The sequence below is a fragment of the Talpa europaea genome, assembly GCF_964194135.1.
Source record: "Talpa europaea genome assembly, chromosome: 8".
NCBI lineage: Eukaryota > Metazoa > Chordata > Mammalia > Eulipotyphla > Talpidae > Talpa > Talpa europaea.
In genome coordinates this window covers 59,667,412-59,691,986 of record NC_140075.1, presented here as the reverse complement: position 1 = coordinate 59,691,986, position 24,575 = coordinate 59,667,412, and the positions used below count along the sequence as shown (strand labels likewise).

Below are 24,575 nucleotides of genomic sequence, written 5' to 3'. Positions count from 1 at the left end.
GTTGAAGGATAGATGGGAGCTAGATTCCAAGGGAAGTGACAAGAAAGCCTAAAGTCTGGTGCCCAAACTTACAGTCCAGGGCTTATCTACCACATCATTTGTCAATTAAACACTGAAAAACTCTCTTTTTAAATCCTTTGCTCTAGTATTTCACTTTTGAAATACTCCTTTAGAGTTTTACAGCTCCTTTAGAGTTTTACAAGTGCAGAGCACAGAGAAGTTGAGTCACTTTCCCAAGGTCAGTGGACTAGCAAATGGACATACTGGAATTCAAAACTAGGCAGTTTGACTCAAATTCTGATCCTGGTTGAATGGGCATCATATTCTTTACAAAATCAGTTTTCTGATATTTTTATCCAACTCAGATATTCACTGATATCATTATTATCATCATAATGAGAACAGATGTGAAGATGGAAGTTCCTGGCACTTTCATACCTAAGTTTTAGCCACCCTTTATGGAAAACCTTCTCTGCCTCTAAACTTGAGTAAACAAGAGCCCCAGGTTCTTCACGGGATCTGTGATTGGAGAAAGTGGGGATATATGTGCCATATCACGTAAGTCAGGAGAAGTCTGGAGAAGACCTGTCCTCCCCAGGCTCATGTTCATGTCGTTGTGCAGGTGGGAAAGGTAATGGCTCCTGATGGGAACCAGAGCAGTGATGTGACCGAGTTCATCCTGGCAGGTTTCCCGAACCTCAACAGCACAAAGGCAGAACTGTTTTCTGTCTTCCTTCTTGTGTATCTGCTGACCCTAACAGGCAATGTGTTGATTGTTGGGGTCATAGGAGCTGACGCTCGCCTGCAGACGCCCATGTACTTTTTTCTGGGTAACCTGTCCTGCCTAGAGATCCTGCTCACTTCCGTCATCATTCCCAAAATGCTGAGCAACTTCCTCTCAAGGCAACACACAATTTCCTTTGCTGCTTGTATTACCCAGTTCTATTTCTACTTCTTTCTTGGGGCCTCTGAGTTCCTGCTATTGGCTGTCATGTCTGTGGATCGCTACCTGGCCATCTGTCACCCGCTGCACTACCCTTTGCTCATGAATGGGGCTGTGTGCTTTCGGATGGCCTTGGCCTGCTGGATGGGGGGGCTCCTCCCTGTGGTTGGCCCCACAGTGGCTGTGGCCTTGCTTCCCTTCTGTGAGCAGGACGCTGTGGTGCAGCACTTCTTCTGTGACAGTGGCCCATTGCTCCGCCTGGCATGCACCAACACCAAGAAGCTGGAGGAAACTGACTTTGTTCTGGCCTCTCTTGTCATTGTATCTTCCCTGATGATTACTGCTGTGTCCTATGGCCACATAGTGCTGGCTGTGCTGCGCATGCCCTCTGCTTCAGGCCGTCAGAAGGCTTTTTCTACCTGCACCTCCCACTTAATGGTGGTGACCCTCTTCTATGGAAGTGCCATTTTTCTTTATGTGCGGCCATCACAGAGTGGCTCTGTGGATACTAACTGGGCAGTGACAGTGGTAACGACATTTGTGACACCACTGCTAAATCCATTCATCTATGCCTTGCGTAACGAACGAGTTAAGGAAGTCTTGAAGGACTTATGTAGCAAAGTGGTAACAAGATTTTTGGGGGATCTTTTACTTGCTAAGAGTTTCAATAAGAAAACAGTGGGATGAAAGTGATGGGATGTAAAAACTAGTCTTAAGTCCAAGTCTTCTCCATTGTCACTCTCTTTCCTGTTATCATCATGTACATCACCAAATGACTAAATTCTGAAACCACAAAAGAAGTCCAAAATCATCAAATCTATCCTTCTCTTTTAGGCAGCATTCCTTGATTCTATCTCATACATAAATCCACATTATTATTGATATATATCATAGTCAATACCACCATTACATCGTATGAACTTCCAGCCTGTGAGAGCTTAACTTAAGGGTCCCTGGTCACCAAGAAGTCTAAAGATGGGGTTCAGAAAAGTTATAAATCCATTCGGTATATAAGAGTTATGTGTTTGAGGCTATTTGCTTTTGTCTGGGAAGATGATTAATAGCTTTTATTCAATTCTTAAAGGAATCTATGGATGACTGTCACCAAAAGTTAAACTGATTAAAATTCTCAAAGAAGAGTCTTCCAATTGTTTATGAAAATCAAGAATTTTAGGGAGCATTTCCTTATAATCATAAAAATAAAATAAATAAACTATCTGGATATTTTTGACATGTTTCCTCAAAATTACATTTACTCTCAGGTGGAAAATCAGTGAAGTAAATAAATATAAAAAGGGATTTATTCATGTTTCCATGGCAATCCCACATACCTTTGGAAAAACATATGAAGAAATTTCATGAATAATAATATTTAATGTATCTTTCTAATCTCTTCACACTTTATTACAAATAAATGAAAGATATCTTCACTCCTTTTGTCACTAGATTGTGTTTCTTTCATTTATCTACTTTTTACATTTTTATATCTGTTGTTGTCAATCTTCTTTTGTTCTTTGTAAAATTGTGACTGGGATAGAGAACTTTAATATCAAAGAATTAAGGATGACAACTCTTGTACTTGCCAAGAACCAGGCTCTGGTAGGTTTCATCTGTCTTGTTGGGTGTCTCATAGAGAACAGGGTGCATATCTGTTGTGCCCCTGAAAGTACTGGACAAATATTTCTCTCTCTCTTTCTTTCTTTCTCTCTTTCTTTCTTTCTCTCTTTCTTTCTTTCTCTCTTTCTTTCTCTCTTTCTTTCTTTCTTTCTTTCTTTCTTTCTTTCTTTCTTTCTTTCTTTCTTTCTTTCTTTCTTTCTTTCTTTCTTTCTTTCTCTCTCTCTCTCTCTCTCTCTCTCTCTCTCTCTCTCTCTCTCTCTCTCTTCTTTCTTTCTTTCTTTCTTTCTTTCTTTCTTTCTTTCTTTCTTTCTTTCTTTCTTTCTTTCTTTCTTTCTTTCTTTCTTTCTTTCTTTCCTTCCTTCCTTCCTTCCTTCCTTCCTTCCTTCCTTCCTTCCTTCCTTCCTTCCTTCCTTCCTTCCTTCTTTCTTCCCTCCCTCCTTCCTTCCTTCCCTCCCTCCCTCCCTCCCCCCCCCCCTCTCTCTCTCTCTCTCTCTCTTTCTCTCTCTCTTTCTTTCTTTCTTTCCTTCTACAAAAGCATGTTTTTGGTTGGATACTGTGATATACTAACAGATGCTAAGATGAAGAAGAAATAATCCGTAACCTCAAGCAGCTTTGATTTTAGATGGGAAGACTAAGAGACATATAATAATTCAAAGGGATGAAGGTAAGGGGGGAAGTTCATATGAAAATTGAGTTACCCTTTCCAGAATTCTTTGATGAGAGCAATTTTCAGAGGTTATATCATTCATTAAGCAAGAATGAATTCCATGTTGGACTGTGTTTGTATGCATAGAGACAAATGTTAAAAAGCTGAAATATCAAGTTATGGATAACACATTAATTTAGAGCTACACAGAGCTACAAACCGAGCATTGTCATAAAGCTTCAGTGGGCACTGGAAAATAGTGATGGTCTCATCTAGTTCTACTAGTAATACACACAGACACACACTATGTATTTTGATTCTGGAAGATTTCTGAATGCAAATTAAAGGGATGGAAGGAATTAACGTGGGCGGGGAGGGGAGAATGAACACTTCTGGAGAGATGTAGAAGTGTTGCCCAGAAAGTGAATGAGCTATTGCATTAAAAACTACCTAATTTCATGTAGTATAAAACCTGAAGTTAATCCCAGACACTGGGCAAAAAATGGGTTCCATGTAAGAGTTTATAGCATTTCTGGAGGGACTCACCCCCATATTTTGGTAATAAAGCATGTAAAATCATCTATTTTCAAAAATTTTGTGGTAAATTAGTTTTCACTTAATTTAATTCAGTAAAATGTATTGAATCCTGTAATCAGGGAAGTAAGTTGGTTTGCAGAGGCACAAATACACGGTCTTTGCCATCAAGACAGGAACTCAGATTTTTGGAGACTGCAGGTCAAAATGTAATAACACATTGTAAAATTTAAAAGTGAGTCTAACAAGATGATGTTTTACTATAAGGCGAAAGAGCAAAAAATAATAGGTACTTGAGTGTTAATAGAAATATCTATTGCAGCAGAGAACAATTTGTTCATTTTTCCCATCTTATTTTACAAATTCATATTCATAAGGAACCTTTTATTCTTCATCTTAATCTCAGCAGCATTCGATACAACTGATCTTAACCTCTTAATGGAAATATCTTGTTCTTTGACTTCCTTCTTTTGAATGCACTTGCTAGAGTTTCTCTCTACATTTCTGTTTTCTCTTGTTTGTTTTGCTTTGCAGGTGTATCCCTTTCAATAAAATCATTAAAAATTAAGCTAAATTGTGAAGAAAATAAAGATTATTTCCAAAGATGGTAGTAAGAGGAAACTGAAAATAAGAATATTTTTCAAACACTAAGATACACCCTGTTACATGGAAGGGGCCCAAGAAATATTTGTTGAATGAATGGTAGAGTGATAAATAAATGGTGGCCATTGCCGTGAGCTATCTTAGTAAACTCAGGTAACCGGAAGCTTGAGTGCTAGTAGTCACTTCCACCTGAGGCCCACTCCAGTTGAAACAGAAACTCCCACTTACAGTTAATGAGGCTTTAGAGGGTTATCATCAGTGAAAGAATAGATTAGAAAAACATTTCTTTTCTGGAAAGGAAGATAATCAAGTTTTTCTGTCTCAAAAACAAAGGTATCTTTGAGAATTCTTAATTGAGGTTTTGTCTTCACACCCAAAACTTGTGTCATCTGGGAATTCCTGAGCCAAATATTAATATAAACATTGTTTCCAGTTGATAATTCCCATAGGAAGAATGAATACAAAACCTCTCAGGAGGCTCTCACCCTGAACACAAATAGAACAATACTCTGTATTGAACAATACTCTTTATTGACAATAAAGTCTCTTGACATAGATTCATAATCCCAAATATAAAAATACATACAAGGAAGTCATCAAAATTAAAAACATTTGTGCTTCCATCTGGCCTGTACCCGGTTCTTGTATAAATAAATAAATCTTTAAAAAAAGTTTGTGCTACAAAGGATAATATTAAGAGTGAAAAAGATTGGGTGGGGGAAGCAAATATTGTCTAAAAAAAAAAAAAATGTAAAAAATAGGGCCTCCTCGGTGGCGCAGCGGTTGAGCGCTGGGTTGCGAAGCTGCCCGCAGCCTCTGCTGCGCCGGTTCGATCCCCGGCTGCTCCCCGGCCTCCGGAGGAGGGTCCCACATAGCGTGCAGACCTCTCCTGCCGCCCGCTGCTCCCCTCAGCAGTGTGCTTCGGTCCTTCTGCCTGCTCTGCTCCCCGCTCTGGCTCTGGTGAATTCTTTCACCCTCCCGCGCTTCTGATTGTACCCAGTGCTTGTATAAATAAACAAATAAACAAACAAACAAATAAATAAATCTTAAAAAAATGTAAAAAAATAATAAATGTTAAAAGAAAAAAAGAAAAAAAAGAATGGCGAAAAAAATAAATTGATACTGAAATATTCAAAGTTCAAAAAAAAAAGAGTGAAAAAGATGTCTCATGGGGTGGCAGAAAATATTTACAAAACATAACTTGTAAAGGACTTGTATCTAGAATATGTAGGAACACCTATGTCTTAATAATACAAAGGAAGTAACTGAATTGAAAACTGGGCACTGGCTCTGAATATACATTTCTCTGAAGGAATTAAATAAACAATCAATAAGCACTTGCAGCTCAAAATCATTTGAGCTAGTCATCTAGACTAGCTCTAGTCATCTAGAAAATCAAATCAAGCCACAATGAGGAACCATTTCATATCCACTGGGTTGGCTACAGTGGAAAAGATAGATAATAACAAGCACTGGTGGAGATGTAAAGAAATTGGAACCCTCATGCACTACTAATGGAAATGTAAAATGGTGCAACCACTTTAGAAAACAATCTGGCAGTTCCTCAAAAGTTTAAACAAAGAGTTGCCATTCTATTCCTATGTATATAACCAAGAGAAATGAAAACTTCTTTGTCCTATACAAAAGCTTGTACATAATGTTCATAACAGCCTTAGAATTCCAAAAAGTGGAAAAAACCTTGAATGCTCATGAACTGATGAATGGATGAAAGTAGTATATCTCTACAACAGAATATTATTTGGTGATAGAAAGGAATGAAGTACTGGTACAAGTACAACATGTTGGAACCTAAAGAAGCCTAAGATTCCACGTGTATGAAATATCAAAAATTGGCAAATTCATATACAGAGAAAGTAGATTAGTGATTACCCAGGTCTGTAAGAGAGGTTGGGAGGAAATGGGAAGTGATTTTTATCAGGTACAGGTTTCTTTTTGGAGTGATAAAAATGTTCTAAAATTGATTGTGATGATGGTACAACTCTGTGAATATACTAAAAGCATTTAAATGTACACTTTAAATGGGTGAACAATTATATCAATAAAATTGCTGTATTATAAAAATCACACAAGCAATCAGGACTTTCAGAACAAGTTAGTAGATAAACTAACCCCCTATGAAAAATCTTAAGAAAGTATGCAAATTGCAGCCCAGAAACAGAAAAACATCAGAAATGTTTAAAAATGGATGAGATTCTCCAATAAAGAGATAATAGAAAAGCAAATAGGCCAAGTATAGGCTATACTGTCAATTTATTTAAGCTAGAACTACATTTTCAGGAATTTTATTTTCTATTTGGATCTAATTGTTTTATGTTGGTATGGAGACATCAGAAGTGAGAATTGGAAGGTGACCATATCTCACACAGCGGTCGCCATGGTCTGCTGCAGTTGGCATTGCTAGTGTGCCTGCTCACTGGTTGGCGCTGACCTTCAGCAGGCCCATCCTGCCTGGCAGAGCTTCTCTTTCATTTTCTACAGCTTCTGGGCCAGGTGCATGGGTAGTTCCTTGATGAAGGGTATCAACTTCCCCCACAGGTCTCCCACAACAATAAAGGTTGGAAACAGTGACAGATGACTGTGTATTCCAGTTTGTCTTTGTGGACCTCATGGTTTCAATTTGTATTTGCTCTTTGTGCTTCATGGCCACCTGTTCTTCCTAACAGCTTACCCTGATGTGTTATAGAGACGTCAAGTTTACACTAGTCATAGAAGCAAGGGCCTAAACAGACTTCCTCACTAATTTCCTTAATCATGTAAGGGCTAATTTCTGTAATAAATCTCATATTCTTCATCACTTATAGTGATTCCAATTTTTTTGATTGATCTGTAAAGTGATACACTTGGCCTTGCAAGAATAAGATGCACCATTTTCTCTGTTTCCTCATTATTTTGTAAATCCCTTGAAGACAGAGCTTAAGTTACACCTGAGTTTTGTTTCCAGACCATCCAGAAAAGGGCCTGAGAGTTCAGAAGATAGTAAAATCTCACCATATTTCTTTTGAAGGGACAAGTACCATAAGGGCTGTAAACAAAAATTCCAAGTAGTCATACTTACTGGTGATTTGCTGGGGACATGTAGATATGATTCAAAGTGAGGGCTTCTGTTGATAATATTGTAGTGCACTAAAGGACTACACTGGCATAGATGCACCATAGTTTTGCTCAGGTGGTGAGGAAGACACAATCTAATGGCTCTAGCTGACATTATACAGGCTGACTCTACAGGCTGAGCTCCCAAGTGGGACCTCGCACAGATTCTTCCTCATTCCACGGAAACTATGACTGTGAGCTTTGCCTATGGATGTCTCCTTTTTTCCTGCCTTGTAAATGTGTGAAACAGTTCAAAATCAGTACCAAAAAATATCAGGACTCTGGCAGATTTTTCCAGGACCCCAAATTTCTCTGTGTCCTCTAACATTCCCCAGAAGGATGAACTGGTGATTCTTAGCCCCAAAGACCCACAAAATTATTTGTCACAGGTGACAGCACTAAAATACACCCTGAACACAGACTCACAGGTGTGGCAGGTGGTGCTGCTTGCTCAGGGAGAGCCCAGAAGATCAAACCCCAACTCCTGCCATTAAAGAGAAGCAGTGCTGCTGAACCTTCAGGCTGATGCCCCTTTTGGCTTCCCAATGTCATGATTTTCTTAAAAGTCAAAAGATCTTATTTGGGTTTGAGACTCTCATCTCCCTGCCATCTGAGAGCATGTTAAACCTATTCTGCTTTCAGACTTAGCTTTCCTTCTTTCACCTCTCTCTCCAGGCTATTCCCTTATAATTTGCTCCTCTGTGCCTTTGTTCATGTGCTGTGGAATTCTCCCTGTCTGGATTGGAGAGTCCAACCAGTATTTCTGCCTCCTGCCATGGAAATAGCAGGAGTAATGGTGCCTCTTTCATCTCCGTGGTCATAAAAGCCTTTAAGAGTCAGGAAGCACCTAGATCAAGGAGCACCCTCATTAAACCAATGTGCCTTTATGCAGATTTCAGAGAAGGGAAAGAAAAACCTACTGAATCATTATGAGAATAATTACTACTTGGAATAATCATGGAGTCTATTCTTAGACCTCCTGTCAACTGTCCAGGTCTTCCCCTTCACAGTCATGCTCCTAAGAAGAACATTTGACCTATATGTCCACTCCTTCCCCTCATTATTTAACCCACCCAACTGTCATCTTCTCTAGACTTTCTGCTTTAAATGCCAGCGCAGGTTGTCTACAGTCCCAGAATAACCAAATCAGTCATTAGAACAAGTCACTGTCATGAGCTCCTCTTTGCAAGTGCCTTCATTCACTGCTCTTCTGTTATTACTCTTTAAACACTGGTCATCATTAGGGTCTGTCCCTAAATTATTTATTTCTATGAATGTTCTTCATTGTGGGCTGACCCCCAAAACAGTGTTAGATACCACTCTGTGGTGATTTTTTTAAAATATTTTTTTAGAGGGGTATGAGAGAGGATTCAACAGAGACAGAGTGGGGAGCAGAACAGGTGGATTTACTGAAACACACTGCTGAGGGGAGCAGCAGGTGAGACAGGTGAGGTCTGCAGCACCATGTGAGTTAACTTCCTGGCTGGGGATAGAACTCAGGCTGTCCTACCTTGACAGCGCTGAGACTTTAACCCCTGCACCACCTGGGAGGCCCCACTCTGTGTTTTTTATTTTTATACAAGAACCAGGGTACAGGCCAGATAGCAGGAGGGTGAGAGGATTCACCAGAGACAGAGTGGGGAACAGAACAGGCAGACTGAAGAAATACACTGCTGAGGGGAGCAGTGGGCGAGACAGGAGAGGTCTGCCACGCAATGTGGGACCCTCACCGGCTGGGATGGAACCTACACTGCAGAGGCTGCAGACAACTTCACAGTGCAGCGCTCAACCGCCTGCACCACCAGGGAGGCCCCTTAAAATTTCTTACTTTAGTTTGGATCTTTTTCCTGAATGCCAGGAGTTTATATGCAACTTCCTATGGCTCCTCTGCACTCTCAGTTGCTCAGCAAACACATGGAAGCCACTGCTAGATCCATCACCTTTCTGAGGGGACCACCAACCTAGAAGTCAAGACTTCCTGGAAGATTCTACCCTCACTTTTCCCTCCTTTCAAATATCAATCACAAAACTAATTTTTCTTGCCTGGCCACATAAGTTATCCAAGAGACAAACCTTGGAAAGGATGGATATAATTGGGTTAGACAAAAATCTGGCCAAAGATTCCCCATTTCCAGGCCACATAGAAAGAAGCAAGTTTGCAGGCCTCTCATTCCAGCATTTCATAAGCTTAGGCAGCTTCTACAAACTGGAATGAACTGCACTCCTAAGGTTTCAGTTAGACACCCCACACTATCTACAGTCCCCTGATTTTCCTAGTGAGTAATCAAAGAACACTAAATGGTCTGGTGCATTCTTGCCAGAAGTGCCAAGACGACAGTCACTATGTTACATTGTAGTTTTGGAAAATAACACCTGGAAAAATTCATACGCGCTCTTTAATGGAATGGATGTCTGCGTCTTCCAGCCGGAGGCAGTTTGCTTTGGGAAGGCGGTCACAGTACTTGCGGCTGGTGGGCAGTCTCACCGAGCTCTGTGCGCAACCGCGCGCTGTTAACTAGTCGGGAACCCTGCAGCCAGGCTCTCTGGACCCGGGCTGAGTCGGGAAGGTAGTTCTGTCCCTACTTTGCAACCCCGCCAGACATCACTCTTCTCTGTGAAATGCGCCCCCCACCCCCCTTTTAAAAAAGATTTGTTTATGCATACAAGAACGAGGTCTAGGCCAGAGGTGGGGAGGGAGAGGGTGAAAGGATTCACCAGATACAGAGTGGGGAGCAGAACAGACAGAGCTACTGAAATATATAGCTGAGGGGAGCAGTGGGCAAGACGGGGTGGTCTGCTGCACCATGTGGGTCAGCTCCCTGTCCGGAGATCGAACTCATTCCTCAGTGGCTGGCGATAGCTTGATAGCGCTGAAACTTTAACCCTTGCGCTGCCAGGGAGGCAAAACTAGTTTTCTCTGCTTGAAGCGCCGGCTGGTAAGGTTGTTGACAGTAGAGGCTTAATCAGTGCCGTAGCGGAGACTAGAATTGCCAAAGCAGCATCTTCGTTGTCCCTGAGTCGTTGACAGAGGCCAGGCGCTCACAACCAGATCAAAGCTGAGAGGGGCCTCATCCCAGGTGGACCTAGGATTGGTGGTATTCACCTCATTCAGCTGTAGATGCAGGGAAAAAGGGTGGGGCTCGTCCGGGATTTGAACCCGGGACCTCTCGCACCCAAAGCGAGAATCATACCACTAGACCAACGAGCCAAGACATAAAGATCCCATTTTCCTCTTTACAAATATTGGTTCTTCCTGTTACTTGGACCACCATACCTGGGGACCATATCGATTGTTCAACTAAGCTCAGTAGTTTTTGCCAGATTTCATGAGCATCAAAGTGCAGATCCGCAAGAAACAGAGCCGCAGAGTCCCAGAAATAGGAACGTTCAGTAAGGGACTCGGGCTGAGCTGCGAGTCCGTGCGTGCATCCTTTGGGAAAGGTCAGGGTACTCGCAGGCTTAGGACCAGAACCATCGCAGGCTGTCTGGGCTTAGAAGATTGAGGAAAAATAAAACCACTGACTTCACCCAGAGGCTAAGGTTACCCCAGGAGCAGGAATAGAGAGAAAGGCGAAACTACATTCTCATGGACGCCAAATCCTGGAAGCAATGCCTTAGCCTGCGCAGTTACGGAATCACATTTTGCACATGTGCTTTTGCTGCTTCCTTTCAGCTTTATCTAGTGAACTTCACACTGCAGATCTAGAATGAGGCCTCTTTCAGCGCACAGACGTTGACTTCGGGGAAGAGTTGTCCGCTTCCAATACCCATTTCTACAGACGTCTACACCCGCCCACTTCTCCATCACCCAAAAGGTGGTAGGTGGGATGGGAAGGGAGGGCGCTGCACTTACTCGGTAGTCCCTTCTGCTTGGGGGACGAAGCTCTAACTTCCCAAAGGCGGAGCAGTGTCTGTCTTTGTCACATCTTATACCCTGTAACGAGCACATTCCTGGCACAGGGGAGAGACTGAATAACTGAATCCTCTGGACTGAGCACCAGATACCTCAGGGGTTGAAACTGGGGTGGAGAAAAGGAACGCTCTTCTCCCACCCCTCTTCTGCGTCCATTTGTTCTGGACTTTAGGTTGTTAGCAAAGAGCATTACAGGTCGGAGCGAAAGGGTTACCCCAATTTTAACCAACTTTTGCTTCAGGAGAAACATGGAGGAATCTCAGGCTCAAATTGATCGTAAAGGACCCTGACTCTGCTAAAGGAAGGGGACAAGGTGGGTGGAACCGAGTGTTGTGGGGGGGGACTGGATGTCTTCACACCTCACTGCTTCAGCACCCCCAATTCTGAGAGACCAAGGGGTATGTACTGTACTTGACATGGTCACCTGCATTTTAGAAACACACCACAACACCAATCTTAGTCTACGAAAGCTGATGTTTTTTATGAAGTTCAGGCAGATTGGCGACAGGAACGCTGATGCCATATCTCGCATCCCCCTCTCTACTCCACTTTACCCCAGGGTTCCACTCGTGGCCCTGGTGTTGACGGATCTCAGTTACTTGTCAGTCCTTAGGCTGAGAAGCATGCACTGTCGGTGCTACCCTTCCAGTGACTTACGTTCCAGTTTGGGCCTGGTGAAGAACATGTTTTTTGTCATAAACGAAGGGGTACTTTGTTCCAAACACATTCCTATCAATTTTTAATTATTTGTTAAATCCTATTTTAGTGTAAATGCTATTTATTTAGCTGCAGTTTTGCAAATTTCGGGGATTCATTGGTATTCTCTCTCTGGTGAGGCTGGCTCCATAGCTCAGGGGTTAGAGCACTGGTCTTGTAAACCAGGGGTCGCGAGTTCAAATCTCGCTGGGGCCTTAAGCGTTTCGATTTTTATCTCCAGCCCTCTCACCCCCCCCCCCCCTTTTCGTCCACACTTGAAACAGACTTGTTGAGGAAAAGAAGCATTTATCTGTGATCTTTCTGGGAAATTCAGATCCAGGTTATTTTAGACGAAAGATGGCAGGATAAAAAGTTAGGAATTTGTTCACTTCAGTATATAGGGAAGAAACTAGATTACTAAGGTCTTTCCCAGACCTGTTTGAGGAAGAGAGCAATTTGTCCTCATCCCACTGATAGCCATGAGCTCTCAGCTGCCATAGGAACGTGGAGTCCTGCCCACTTCCCCACTGCAGCGAGCCTGGCGCGGGGGGCTCCTGCGCTCTTGGAGCCAAAACTGGTTCACAGAATTGACAGATGGCTCTGGGGCAGCCTAGTCCGGAAACTACTCAGATACAGTCCAATTCGAGTTTCAGCTCTGCATCTATCCTCAGTTCCTCAGACGCAATTTCTCATGCTGCACATTGCTTCCAGGGTTCTGTTTACTGTAGATTAACCTCTGGCGACCTCTTGATCTCCAATCTGAATTCGAGCCTCAGATATGCTGGAGCCAGGCCTCATTAGTGATTACTACATTCACAAAATGCCACACTAAGCAAGTCCTTTTATTCCCTTCGATAGCTCAGCTGGTAGAGCGGAGGACTGTAGGCGTAGCCAACCACTGTGATCCTTAGGTCGCTGGTTCGATTCCGGCTCGAAGGAGAATGGTGTTTTTTGCTGTTGTTTTGCTGCTGTCACCTACCCAACTTACAGGTTTTATCCTAACCCAATGACTAAATTCTACTTTCAGGCAACAAGAGAATATCTTTTTTTTGCCAACCTTGAAACTTAATTCTGAGTGTCCATTTTATGATCCGCATTAGATGTGGTTCTGTGTACTCGGGACTTGTGAGTTGCTGGTTTTCTTTTTAGATTTGTATCTGTTATCTCCTAACCTTTTATAATCTGCTAGAAAATTTCAAAAGATAAGAATTACTGCAGCCTTATTTTTGGAGTGATATGGCTAAATAGAAATACATTGAATTGTGAAAAAGAATCCCTGTTATAGTCTAAGAAACTAATGGGTCTTACTTTACCTTTAGTGCCTTTAGTAGTGCTCCTGCATTGTTTAATCAAGAATGAAGCGTTTAAGTTGACTTTATAAACTCACAACACAATTTGTGACCTGTACCTAGATTTAATTAGTGTAAATGGAAAATATGCTAGTATTTTTTCAACCCTTTTCCTGTTAATCCCAACACTACCTTTTAATTTTTGAACTTTTCTCCCAGAGAAGTATTTTTTTGTAGTCCCCTTCTTTATTTTTTATTTCTGCGGAATAAAAATGTAAATGTACACATGAAGGAAAGAGAGAACATGTGCTTAGATACTCAGTTATTTTCTCATAATCTAAAAAAGCACATGCAGTCTTTGAAGAGAAAGTTTCCTAACTTTTAGTGCTCCGCCCATTATTCCAAAAACTACAATCCCTGCCTTGCCTCTCCTTGCCTAAAGGCTCTACCAGATCTTTCCCCAAGTCCTGGTGACTTGAGGGGTCAGGGTTCGGGGCTGGTTAGTGAGAGGCAAAGTTGGTCTTTCACTGGATCTTCACCAAGCGAAGGGTCTGCTTGCTCCCTGTCATCGTTGGCAGGGATAGGGGGCAACAACTGGAAAAGTTCCAAGAAAGCTGCTGGGTAGAACAGAGGGCAGAGGGGGCTGGAGAAGCCTGGGGGCCTGCAAAGGAAAGGCCTGGACGCTTCGTGGCCGGAGATCGACTCTTGTCCCGCGTGGGATCAGCTCCCCATCTCTCCCCGCCTACGCCACATTAGGGGCCTCCAAGTCCCTCCTCTCGTTCCCTTTTCCCTCTTGTTCCAGTTCACAAGTAATGTGAGCATCCTGGGCAGAACTGGGTGTCCGCGGTAGACGCCAACCAAGTTTCCTCCGGCAACTAAAGCAGTGTGGAACAAGGTGCAGATTCAGAGGCAGCCAGCTCAGCCCCAAAAGCCAGAGGACACCACGGAATCTGGCGGAGCGGTTATTATAGGTGTGGCTTCCCACGCCCAAGTCACCGGAGGCAGAGGATTGATTCAAACATCTGTCGCCAGCCGCTTTGGCTGAGGTGTATGGCTTCGAGGAAATTTCACTTTGTGTTCTTACGCCTTTTGAGAATCCTCAGAAAAAGCTTCCTACCTTCAGCAGGACACACAAGATTGGCACCTGCCACAGCGGTGGAGAGACATTGACCTGAACCTCAAGTTAGGGAAAACCTAGAAATCCTGTGCAATTATCTTGGTGTGTAAGGTACAAAAGCAAGAGAGTCCAGTACTCTTTACTACTAGAAAGGAAGTGGGGAGTCAATGAGAGGGGAAAAGACTATTTAAAATATCTCCGGAACTGTAATGCCTTGTGCTGCACCTCTGCTTGTTCTCCTTTATTTGATCTTCATTTATTTCCACACTAGGATAAAACTTTGCAAACTAAAAAGTTGAAGGAAATGGGAAAAATACAGACAGACAAATAAGTAACTAAAACCACTCTAAGATCCCAGCGAGGGGTCAAGTGGTTTCAGAGACAAGTTTGGGGAGACCAGAGCATCCTGGAACAGCCCATTTGTGCTGTCCACTCTCTGGTCTTCCTACACCATGGGAAAGGCCCTTGTAACCTCTTGAAGTCATTCAGGCCAAGCAAAATGAACTGTGGCCGCTGAGCTGCTGAAAGAGTGAGAGTGAGAGGAAATCCCTGACAATCTTCAGGGGTAGGAAATGAGGCAAACTGAGATACAGGACTGTTGGTCAAAGGTTAATTTTTCTGATAGGAAAGGAAGGCCCCTACTCCCAAACTCAGTCTCTGTCTAGAAATGACAAAAATGGTCAGGCCCATGGTTGCTGCCCTGCTTCTCTTCTTGGAATGCATCTTTGAGCATTTTAAATTCCAGAGATGTGTAATACACACATTATGGTTAAAAGAAATCAGGGAATAAAAAAGAGAGGAGAAATAGCAAGTGGGGAGGGGATGAAAAAGCTTTAGCAATTTTGCCTAAGGCTGATTTCTTTCAAAATAATAACAATAATGAAGAGGCAGATTTGCTTCACTTCTTCTTGGGGTGCAGTGCTTTTTTCCAGTGTTCTCATTTCTCATTAATGGCTCTATTTTCAGTAAGAAAATGATCCAAGATTTGTCTTGGTTAAATACATTTTTAGTTCCTGTTTACTAGTTCATATAAACAAGGTTTCTAAAAAGTGAAAACAATTCTTTCATAAAAGTTGTATTATTTTCATACCAAAGATAAACACAAATCTATATATGTCTTTAAGGAAGATCTAATTCCCCTTCACACCCTGACCCTGTTTGCGCCTACCCTTGAACCTTTGAAAGAGAAGCCTCAATTCCCAAAAAACAAATTTTAGTTTAGGGCTCTGGATTCAGAAAGGACAAAACTATCTGTCTCATTTTCTTTCACAGTTTATGCCTGCATATTGAGTGAAAGGAGTTCACAAAAATCTCCCTGCCCTCAGACAACCCTGTGGTTGCCCCTTACTTCTAAGGTGGGTCCCCCATTGCACCTAAGCATTCGGAATGCGTCCTTTCTGAGCACAAGAGGCGCAGGAGGCAATGTCTCAGTAGAGTATCAAGAGCTCACAGAGGAGTGTTTTTGAAGGGTTAATGAGACATAAGAAGGTTCTAATATTATTGGGGAAATATCCTGAATTTTTGCTCAAAATTCTACTTAATCTTTGACAATATAGGATTACCATATGTGTCTACAAGGAGAGAATTAGAAAAAGGCTGTTGTAGGGCAGGCTCCATAGCTCAGGGGTTAGAGCACTGGTCTTGTAAACCAGGGGTCGCGAGTTCAAATCTCGCTGGGGCCTTCAGCTTTTCCTATTTTTCCTTCTGCAGGGTGGGACCAGGGTGCCAGCGCGGCAGCCCTTGACAGATCGCCCTTGTCTTTCTTATCCACCGAGATGACGTTAAAGCTGTGCGCATGTATTTCCCCTGCTTCTCTACGGGTCTGGAGACACCACAGCAGCTGAAAACGACATTTGTGGCGTGAAGCTTAGGCTTGCTGGATAAACAGCACTCATTCCTGCCAATAGAAGGCACTCTCCAATGCACAATTCCTCAGGAAACGCCTAGTGACGTGAATGAGCCTTGGGGCGGAATAAGTTTGTACATATCGTGGCTCGTTGGTCTAGGGGTATGATTCTCGCTTAGGGTGCGAGAGGTCCCGGGTTCAAATCCCGGACGAGCCCTACTTTTTTTTTGCCTCTGATAAACTATATTAAAATACCATTTCTGTTGCTTCATTTTCTTCTCTCTACTCTCCCTTGAAATGTTGAAATCAGGTTCCCAGTCTGATGAAATGTTTTCCCACTTCCCCCGGCCGACGGGCGGGCTGGCAGCGGGGATAATTGTCTTGGCCTCTTACCGAAATGAAAATGGTAGCACGTTCCCTTTCCCTGCCTGTCTTCAGATCAGTCAAATAAAGCAGTGTCGATGGGAAATTGCTTGGAAACTTTAAGTAGTACTAACTATAAGAACGGTTTTCTTTTCCTGGAAGGAGCTGATGCATATTAACATTATCAGCATTTTATAAATGTATGGTGTGTTATCCTTTAAAAGAGTGTTTACATGTTATCACATATTTCCTTCTTTCTGCCCTTCCTTCCTCTTACTTTTCTTCCCTCCCGCCATTCCTTTCTACCTTCATCTCTCTCTGGACACATCCCCTCTCTCCTTTTTTTCTGTCGACATCCATGCGAGATATGCGATGTATTTTGTTAACTTTAGTGGAACAGTGGAATGATGAGAGATTGTAAATCCCCAAAAGCAAATCAAATATTGAGAATTAAAAAAAGTGAACATCTTCAAAATAAAAGGTAGAAGCTCATGAACATGAAAAAAAAAAAAAAACCCTCACAAAATTCTCCAAGCAAATTCAAAACATCTGGAAATAACTGCTTGCTTCAATGATTGCTTCAATGATCTACCAAATCTGGGTTTGAATAGTATGCACGCTTCATGGAGACGGTGATCTGGGAGTTGGGGTACTATAACAAAAAATAAAAATAAAGTAAACCTTAGCAACTTTCTTTATTGAGTAACTATTACATAAAAGAATGACTCCATGAGAAGTGAACTATATCCTCTTCCTGGCTGCAGACCTGCTAATTATCCACATTGACACTAAAATTCTCCTGTTTCAAGGCCATCTTTCTTTTCCTAAATAAGGACAGCTCTTCCTTCTCTCGCTTTCTCAAGGACTTGATTTCTGCAATCCACATTCCCTCCACAGGTCCAACACACCCCAGCAGCTACTTCTCTCTGTGGACAAGGTCAGGCTCATCAGCACACAAGCACAGTATCTTCAACCTTTAAAATCAAACTAGGTTTTTGTCTCCACAAAAATGGCTCTTGTCAAGGTCACTAATAATTTTGAGTTTTCAAAGCTAAGGGTCACTCCTCATCCTTCATCCTACTTGACTTTTCAGCAATTAGAGATGCCACACTCCTCATTTCAGAAGGTTGAAATTTTAGTTTTCTTTGCTGGCTTTTCCTTTCCTGACCTCAATTTTCAAATGTCATTTTGCCTCCTTTTTGGTTTTCTGTCTGTACTAACGAGTCCAATCATATGGCTTTAAATACCATCCATTTACTGATGAGGCCTAAAATTATGTCACAAGCTTCTGTCTAGATTTGTACATATAGTCACCTGCTTGCCCCATGCGAATGAGTTATCTCAAATTTAACATGTCTCAGAGAGTATTCTGCCACTCCTCTTCCAACTACCCTCCTACAACCAGGCATGTCTCAGAAGATAATCCATCATTCACCTACTTCTGCCAAATATTCCATCCAATCCACCAATCAACCTTACTGGGTCTATCTTCTGTCTTTCCCCAACTCATTCGCTTCTATTGCCCTGGTCCAAACTCTCCTTCATCTTTTGCCTGGGTCCCCAAAGTAGCCTTCTGACTCATTTTCCTACTCCTTTGCTCCTATTCTAGAAAGCAGTTAAAGTTATCCTATTAAAATAAAAAATAATAATGTTCTCCTCAGTTCAAAAGCATCCAGTGGCTTTTGACTCTTAGAATAAAATCCACGATTTTGCTCTTTCATGTATCTCTCTGACCTCAACTCCTACAACCTTCTCCTCCTTCTCACTCATGGACTTTATCTACATTGGCTTTTCACTGTTTCTCAAATACCTTGTTTCTTGTTCTGGATCTTTCCCTTGTTGTTCCTGGAATATATTTCCTCAGATATTTGCATCATTCCCTACCTTGTTCCTTCTGTGCTCAAATGTCACCTCTCTAGAGACATCTTTCTCACTGCATCCAAAATAACCTCTTAACTTTCACTATTCCCTGCACAGCTTTATCTCTCACACAGCACTTATCACTACTTGACATTATTGTACGTCTTTCTTTTCCTTTTTTTTTTTTATGATTTATTTATTTATTTATACAAGCACTGGGTACAGTCACAAGCGCGGGAGGGTGAGAGAGTTCACCAGAGCCAGAGTGGAGAACAAAACAGGCAGACTGACGAAGGATACTGCTGAGGGGAGCAGTGGGCAGCAGGAGAGGTCTGCGGGCCGTGTGAGACCCTCGCCAGGCGGCCGGGTATCGAACCGGTGCTACAGAGGCTGCGGGCAGCCTCGAAACCCAGTGCTCAACTGCTGCACCACCGGAGAGTCCCCGTCTTTATTTTCTTCTTTTCTTTTCCCCCTATTATAATATAAGCTCTAGAAGGTCAAAGAGTTTGTTACTCTCACTACCATACCCTCAGTACTTAGAACTGTATATGATATATAGGAGGTGATGAATGAATGAATGAATGCATATTACCATATTCCTGGACATATCTGATGGCCTTCAGAAGCCACAGTTAAGCAGCATTTATTTCTGGCTTCTATACACCAAATTGGAATTTTCCCGAAGACTAGGAGCCATGGAGATGGGCTTGCATAACAAATGCAAAACCCAATTGATCTTCATTTCTCCAAATTATCCTATGTACATGATTCAATCTTCTCCTTACTGAACTACTGCTTACCTGTGGGCAACCAGAATTAAAAATATCTATATCTATAATAACAGGAATTATATATATATTTACTATAGCCTTTTATAGACAATGCTTGATCTTTCATTATCCAATCTCTAGGAATTTCAACTCAGATGGGAGAAAAAACATGGAAGTAGGTTTTGTGATCTTGAACATGGAAAAATATGTATTTAAGTAATGAAAATACAATATTTTGACTGCCAGACTCTGTTCCAAGCACTTTACATGTATAAGCTGATTTTCATACTTCCATGAGTTACATACTATGATCTTCTACATTGTACGCACGTGAGGAAACTGAGGCACGCAGCAGACAAGCAACTGGCCCAATGTCACAGTGATGTGAGAACTGGAACTCTGGTATACTAATAGCAGACTTCTCTCATTAACCTCACGTTGCTGCGCTGTGTTCCTTACAGTTTTTGTTTTCTGTGTGATGCCTTACAATGTTTCAAGACCACCTTTTTTTCTGTTTGGTCTGTGAGATTTCTTTGTGAGCAGGCATTGTGCTTTATTCCCCTTTCCTGTACTCAACAGTAGAATAGTGCCATTAACAAGTAGTCAAATTGTACTCTTTGGTGAGTAAAGAAAGGCAAAACAAAATTTAGGTTTATGTTGTTAAAGGCATCATTATTATCTTGTGATGGTGTTAGATGTTAATACAAATATTTATATATTGTGTTTGAATGTTATTACTGTTCAACTCTATTAGATTTTACAATTATATGTGAAATGATGTTTAGCTATAGTGAGAACAGCTAGTTACTATAACAGTTATTGACATTTGAGCATTCTGTGAAATTGCATTTACAAGGACAAAAAAATCAAATAAAACATAGATGACTATAAACGAATGCAGGTTTAATGTAAAAATAATTAAATTTTTATAGGGCATTAATGCCTGCATCTTCTGTCTGTTTGAGAACTAGTAAATTGACTGCCAAAGTTTATTTTGAGATTTTTCCATCTTCATTGTGGTAAGGGGTGATTTTTATTAATATTTATTTGTAGCAAATCAAGCAGAAAAGAGAAACCAATTTTCACCAGGCTCTGGACGACAATGTACGGTTTAAAAAAAAAAATAACTGAATTATGAAAGACAAAAAATATATGAGATCACAAAGTAACGCATAGGCAACAACCCTACCACGTAGAGACAAAAGGCCAGCGGGAAAGGTCTTCAAAGAGACTATTATAATTTTTATCGAAGACACAACACAACGTACAGCCGCGAAATCTTGGCTTTTCTACAGTACGAGTTCAAAAACTCACTGGCAGCGGTGGGATTCGAACCCACGCCCCCGAAGAGACTGGAGCCTTAATCCAGCGCCTTAGACCGCTCGGCCACGCTACCCGCTGGGAGCCACACGCTGGCGTATTCAGTATCTTTCAATATCTTCCTCTCCTTTCACCCTGTGGCCGACAGCTTTGGCGTTTCCCCGGTCCTCCATAATCCTTTTCCCTCAGGGCCTGTTTTGTTTTCTTCTTTGAAGTCACACTGCTTGAGACTGCTGGAAACAGCGGCGACACCCGTCTTGTGGTGCGTCGCGAGAGGCCGATCTGTCAGCTTCAACTTGCACCGAGAGCCTGTCCCGAGTGGGGCACAGCGGGCGCCCCGAGAGCGAGTCCTGTCCGGGGGTCCCCCGGGCGGGCGTCCTGCGACGAGGGCTTTCCCCAGGCCGGGGGTGCCGAGTCTGGGGCCGTCCGGAGCTGGGCCCCGGCCCTGGCCCCGAGGCGGGGCTGCTCGCGGGCGGCCACCTGCAGCGGCTGAGGCAGGCGGGAGACGCCCCGCGGGGCGGAGCGCGGGCCGGGGGGTGCGGCGCCCGCGTGCGCGAGGAACCTCTGCCCAGGACGCGCTCTCGGCCGGCGGGGGGTGGGGGGCGGGGGGTGGGGGGCGGGGGGCGGGGGGTGGAGGGCGGGGGTGGGGGGCGGGGGGCGGGGGGTGGGGGGCCGGGGGCGCACAGGCCTGGGGAAGCCCTCCCGGGAAGGCGTGATCACCCCGCCGCGGGGCCCCCTGTCCCTGACGGCCGCTGGCTCACTCTGAAGTGAAAACGTGGGGTGAAATTATCCCCCTTGATCCCTGAGGTTTTATCCTTCAAAAAGATGAGCAGCTTGGAAGGGATCATGCTCAGCGAAATAAGCCAGAAAGAAAAAGAAAAATACCGGATGGCCTCACTCATAGCAGGAATCTAGAAAACTTAAATAAGGGACCAGGAAAAAGAATAACTATAAGAAAGTGAAAATCAAAATCAACAAACAACTATGAACCAGAGACACTCTATGGGAGGTGGGGGGCGGGGAGGGGAGGGATTGGGGTCAAAATAAGGGGATTGCAATTGTATGGGGAATATAAAAATAAAATTTATTAAAAAAAAAAAAAAAAGATGAGCAGCTTTCCATCAGGCGGCAGCCATCAGGTGAGCCACAGTGGGCGCTGGCCGGTGCACCCAGGCGCTGTGGAGGAAGAAGCAGTCGGATGTGAGGCGCTTTCTTGTCGGGGTGCGCTGCTGGCAGTTTGCCAGGCGCCAGCCCCTCCACAGGGCACCCCCCCCCCCGCCCCACCCTGCCGGATAAAGCGTGCAGACCGGGCTACCAGGCCAAGCAAGGTTCTGTCAGATCGCGGATTCGCATGCAAAGTGGAGGTCGCCACCGTGCAGCTCCAAAGGGTGCGACCTGAGGCAGCCTGTCCGTCGTGGCATTAATCAGCTGAAGTTTGCTGGAAACTTTCACTCTGTTGCCGAGGAGTGAGCTGGAGCCACTGCGGGGCTCTGAGAGTCCTAAATTCTTACTAGGTCGAAGAGTCCACATACACATTTCTTGAGGTTAGCCTCACCCATCCATTCCATAAAGCTATCAGAGGAAATCGTGGCACCCAGGACACCCGTCCACAAGCCGGGGAGACAGGGGGTGGGGGTGCTGACATCTGCAGGCCGTGCGAGCCCTAGTCTTGGAAAGGGCCACAAGTTCCACCACACAATCAGCGGCAATGCAGCTTGGAGAAGGCGTAATACTCCCCAGTTCCACCGTTACTTGTCGTTAATAAGTAATGTTTGTAATATTCTTACCTACCTAATAAACAACGTAAGACAAAAAATAAAAAAGCTGTGGTGTAGGGACATCGCCTCCGGGATCTGGGCAAGGGAGCGTGCAATGACTAGTTTGTCCACTAGGCGTCACCTTATGCTCGTGGTGGTTAGAAAAAGTTTCTAAGTAACTGTGGACGTGGCTAAAACTTTCTTTACTAAAGTTTTAAAAGCCACCCTTCTGTCACTGGTGGCTCGTTGGTCTAGGGGTATGATTCTCGCTTAGGGTGCGAGAGGTCCCGGGTTCAAATCCCGGACGAGCCCAGTTTTTGCCTTCTGCTCAGTCATCTTGCCTCCCACCACCTCCAATAAAACCTTGGGATAATTACAGTTAAACATCATCATGCTAAGTACGTATAGTCTCTATGTAATGTTACTGTATGTACGCCAATTTGTGATATTATTTCAGGCCTTTATTCTTAATCTTTCAACAACTGCTCCTTGTGTTATTAAAAGCACAAGGATAAATACCAAATGTTATTACATAAAGTGTATATAATATGTTTCTACAAAAATCATTATTCCTATAGACAGTCATTTCTCTTTGGAGCCACATATACTATGATCAAAGCATTTTCAAAACGAATGTAAGGACAGGGGCCTTGCCTAGGGCAACCTCCCTTCAAGCTGATCTCCCTGGGGCTGACACAGAGCGACAGTCATTTCTGAGATCCAAATAAAGTTAAAACAAAAAGAAGTGGCATGGTTTGCCCCCAGGGGAGAACAGTACCCTTGTTCATAGCCTGGGGCTTTAACTGCAAGGCAGAGATTGATAGCTTCTGATTTAGAACATGTCCTGCCTTTGATCAGATGCAGGTGGTTCTTGGACATAGGCAAGCTCTATTCTGTTCTCCTAACCTGGACAAGGTAACAGGGGGTAGGGAGAAGCCAGTAGTAAGCATGCTCAAGGCTGGGGAAGGTACTGCATGAATCTTGTACTAACACCTCTTTAAGAAACAGTTCTTCAGTTGCCAAAGGCAGCCAATGACTCCCTCCAGAATAGGGGTACTTCATGTCTTTTCTTTTGGGGGCAATAGCAAATGTTCTTGATTTAGGGACATGCTCCACCACACAATCATCAAATTTATTCTTCTATGTTTTCTTCTTAAAAAGCATTTATTTGGGGCACATTTAAATGTTTCTGAGTTCCTGAATGATTGCATGAATAGGACTTGCTGTGCCCACCTGGAACTTACTTTGAAATGTAAGGACAGGCCTAGCTGCTTCAGTTGAGGGTAAATTTTGGTTTAAGGATGGCCTGTCTGTAAATTTAGTACAACATCAGGAAGTCGAAGTCCTGTGGCAGGAAATAACAAACATGCTAAAATGTCGATATATTTTTCTTTATATAATATAAATGTATGTTTCCACAAGATGGCAGGCAAATCAAAATGCACTGAGTGGGAAATCTGTCGATGAACTCTGCACTTGTATCTTTGTAGCATTGTGCAACCAATATCCAAAATGGAACAGTTTGAATTCTGAAAAGATACCTATCATGAAAGGTTTTGAAAAGTAAATAATAGCCCCCTGGTTGTTCATATTCACGATCTAAAGGTACACTTTGATGTTGAATTAGAAAAACACACATTTTTCAAAATCTTTTCCAGAATCCTCTATCCTAAGACAAATTTGCTCTCCAAAATGCTTTCCTTTTTCCCAATTAGAAAGACATAAATACATTCATAAATACATTCACAAGAGACTATGTAGCTTCTCTCCATTAGAGAAATCATTTCAGGGAAAGATGTAGTAAAATTTAGTTATTTACCCACTCCTGTATCAAATACCCAGGAGATGGTGGCAACAAAAAGAATTATACTGTCTCAATTCCTTGAGTCAATGTCTTTTACCAGACCTTCATCCACTAATTTCCCATGTAGTTTTCCCAATGATACCATTGGTCTGTAGTTCCCAAATTTACTGTATATTAGAATCATTGGGGTAGCTTGTCATAATCCCCAAGCCCAGGGAACACACAATTATAGCAGAATGTCTCATGGTGGCAGGTAAAATGCCCAGTGGATTGCAACAGTCCACAGAGTTTTGGAACCATTGCTGTCCTCTCCAGGAGTCCAGGACTTTATCAAGCATTATGTGACTGTCAAGGAATTATCCCTGAAACTTGCACTCTCAGGGTGA

General features: G+C 42.9%; 1 protein-coding gene and 1 pseudogene across 2 annotated transcripts; both read left to right on the top strand.

The window, feature by feature from the left end:
- Positions 1-634: 634 nt before the first annotated feature.
- On the top strand, positions 635-1,630 carry OR6S1 (olfactory receptor family 6 subfamily S member 1; the record flags this gene model as incomplete). The annotated part of the gene is made up of 1 exon (XM_084240217.1): positions 635-1,630. One exon carries the CDS (start codon positions 635-637, stop codon positions 1,628-1,630), a length of 996 nt encoding a protein of 331 aa, XP_084096343.1.
- Positions 1,631-3,218: 1,588 nt separating this feature from the next.
- On the top strand, positions 3,219-24,575 carry LOC311175323 (large ribosomal subunit protein eL15-like; annotated as a pseudogene). Its single transcript has 3 exons — positions 3,219-3,224; positions 21,802-22,393; positions 24,505-24,575. The product of its transcript is annotated as a large ribosomal subunit protein eL15-like (transcript).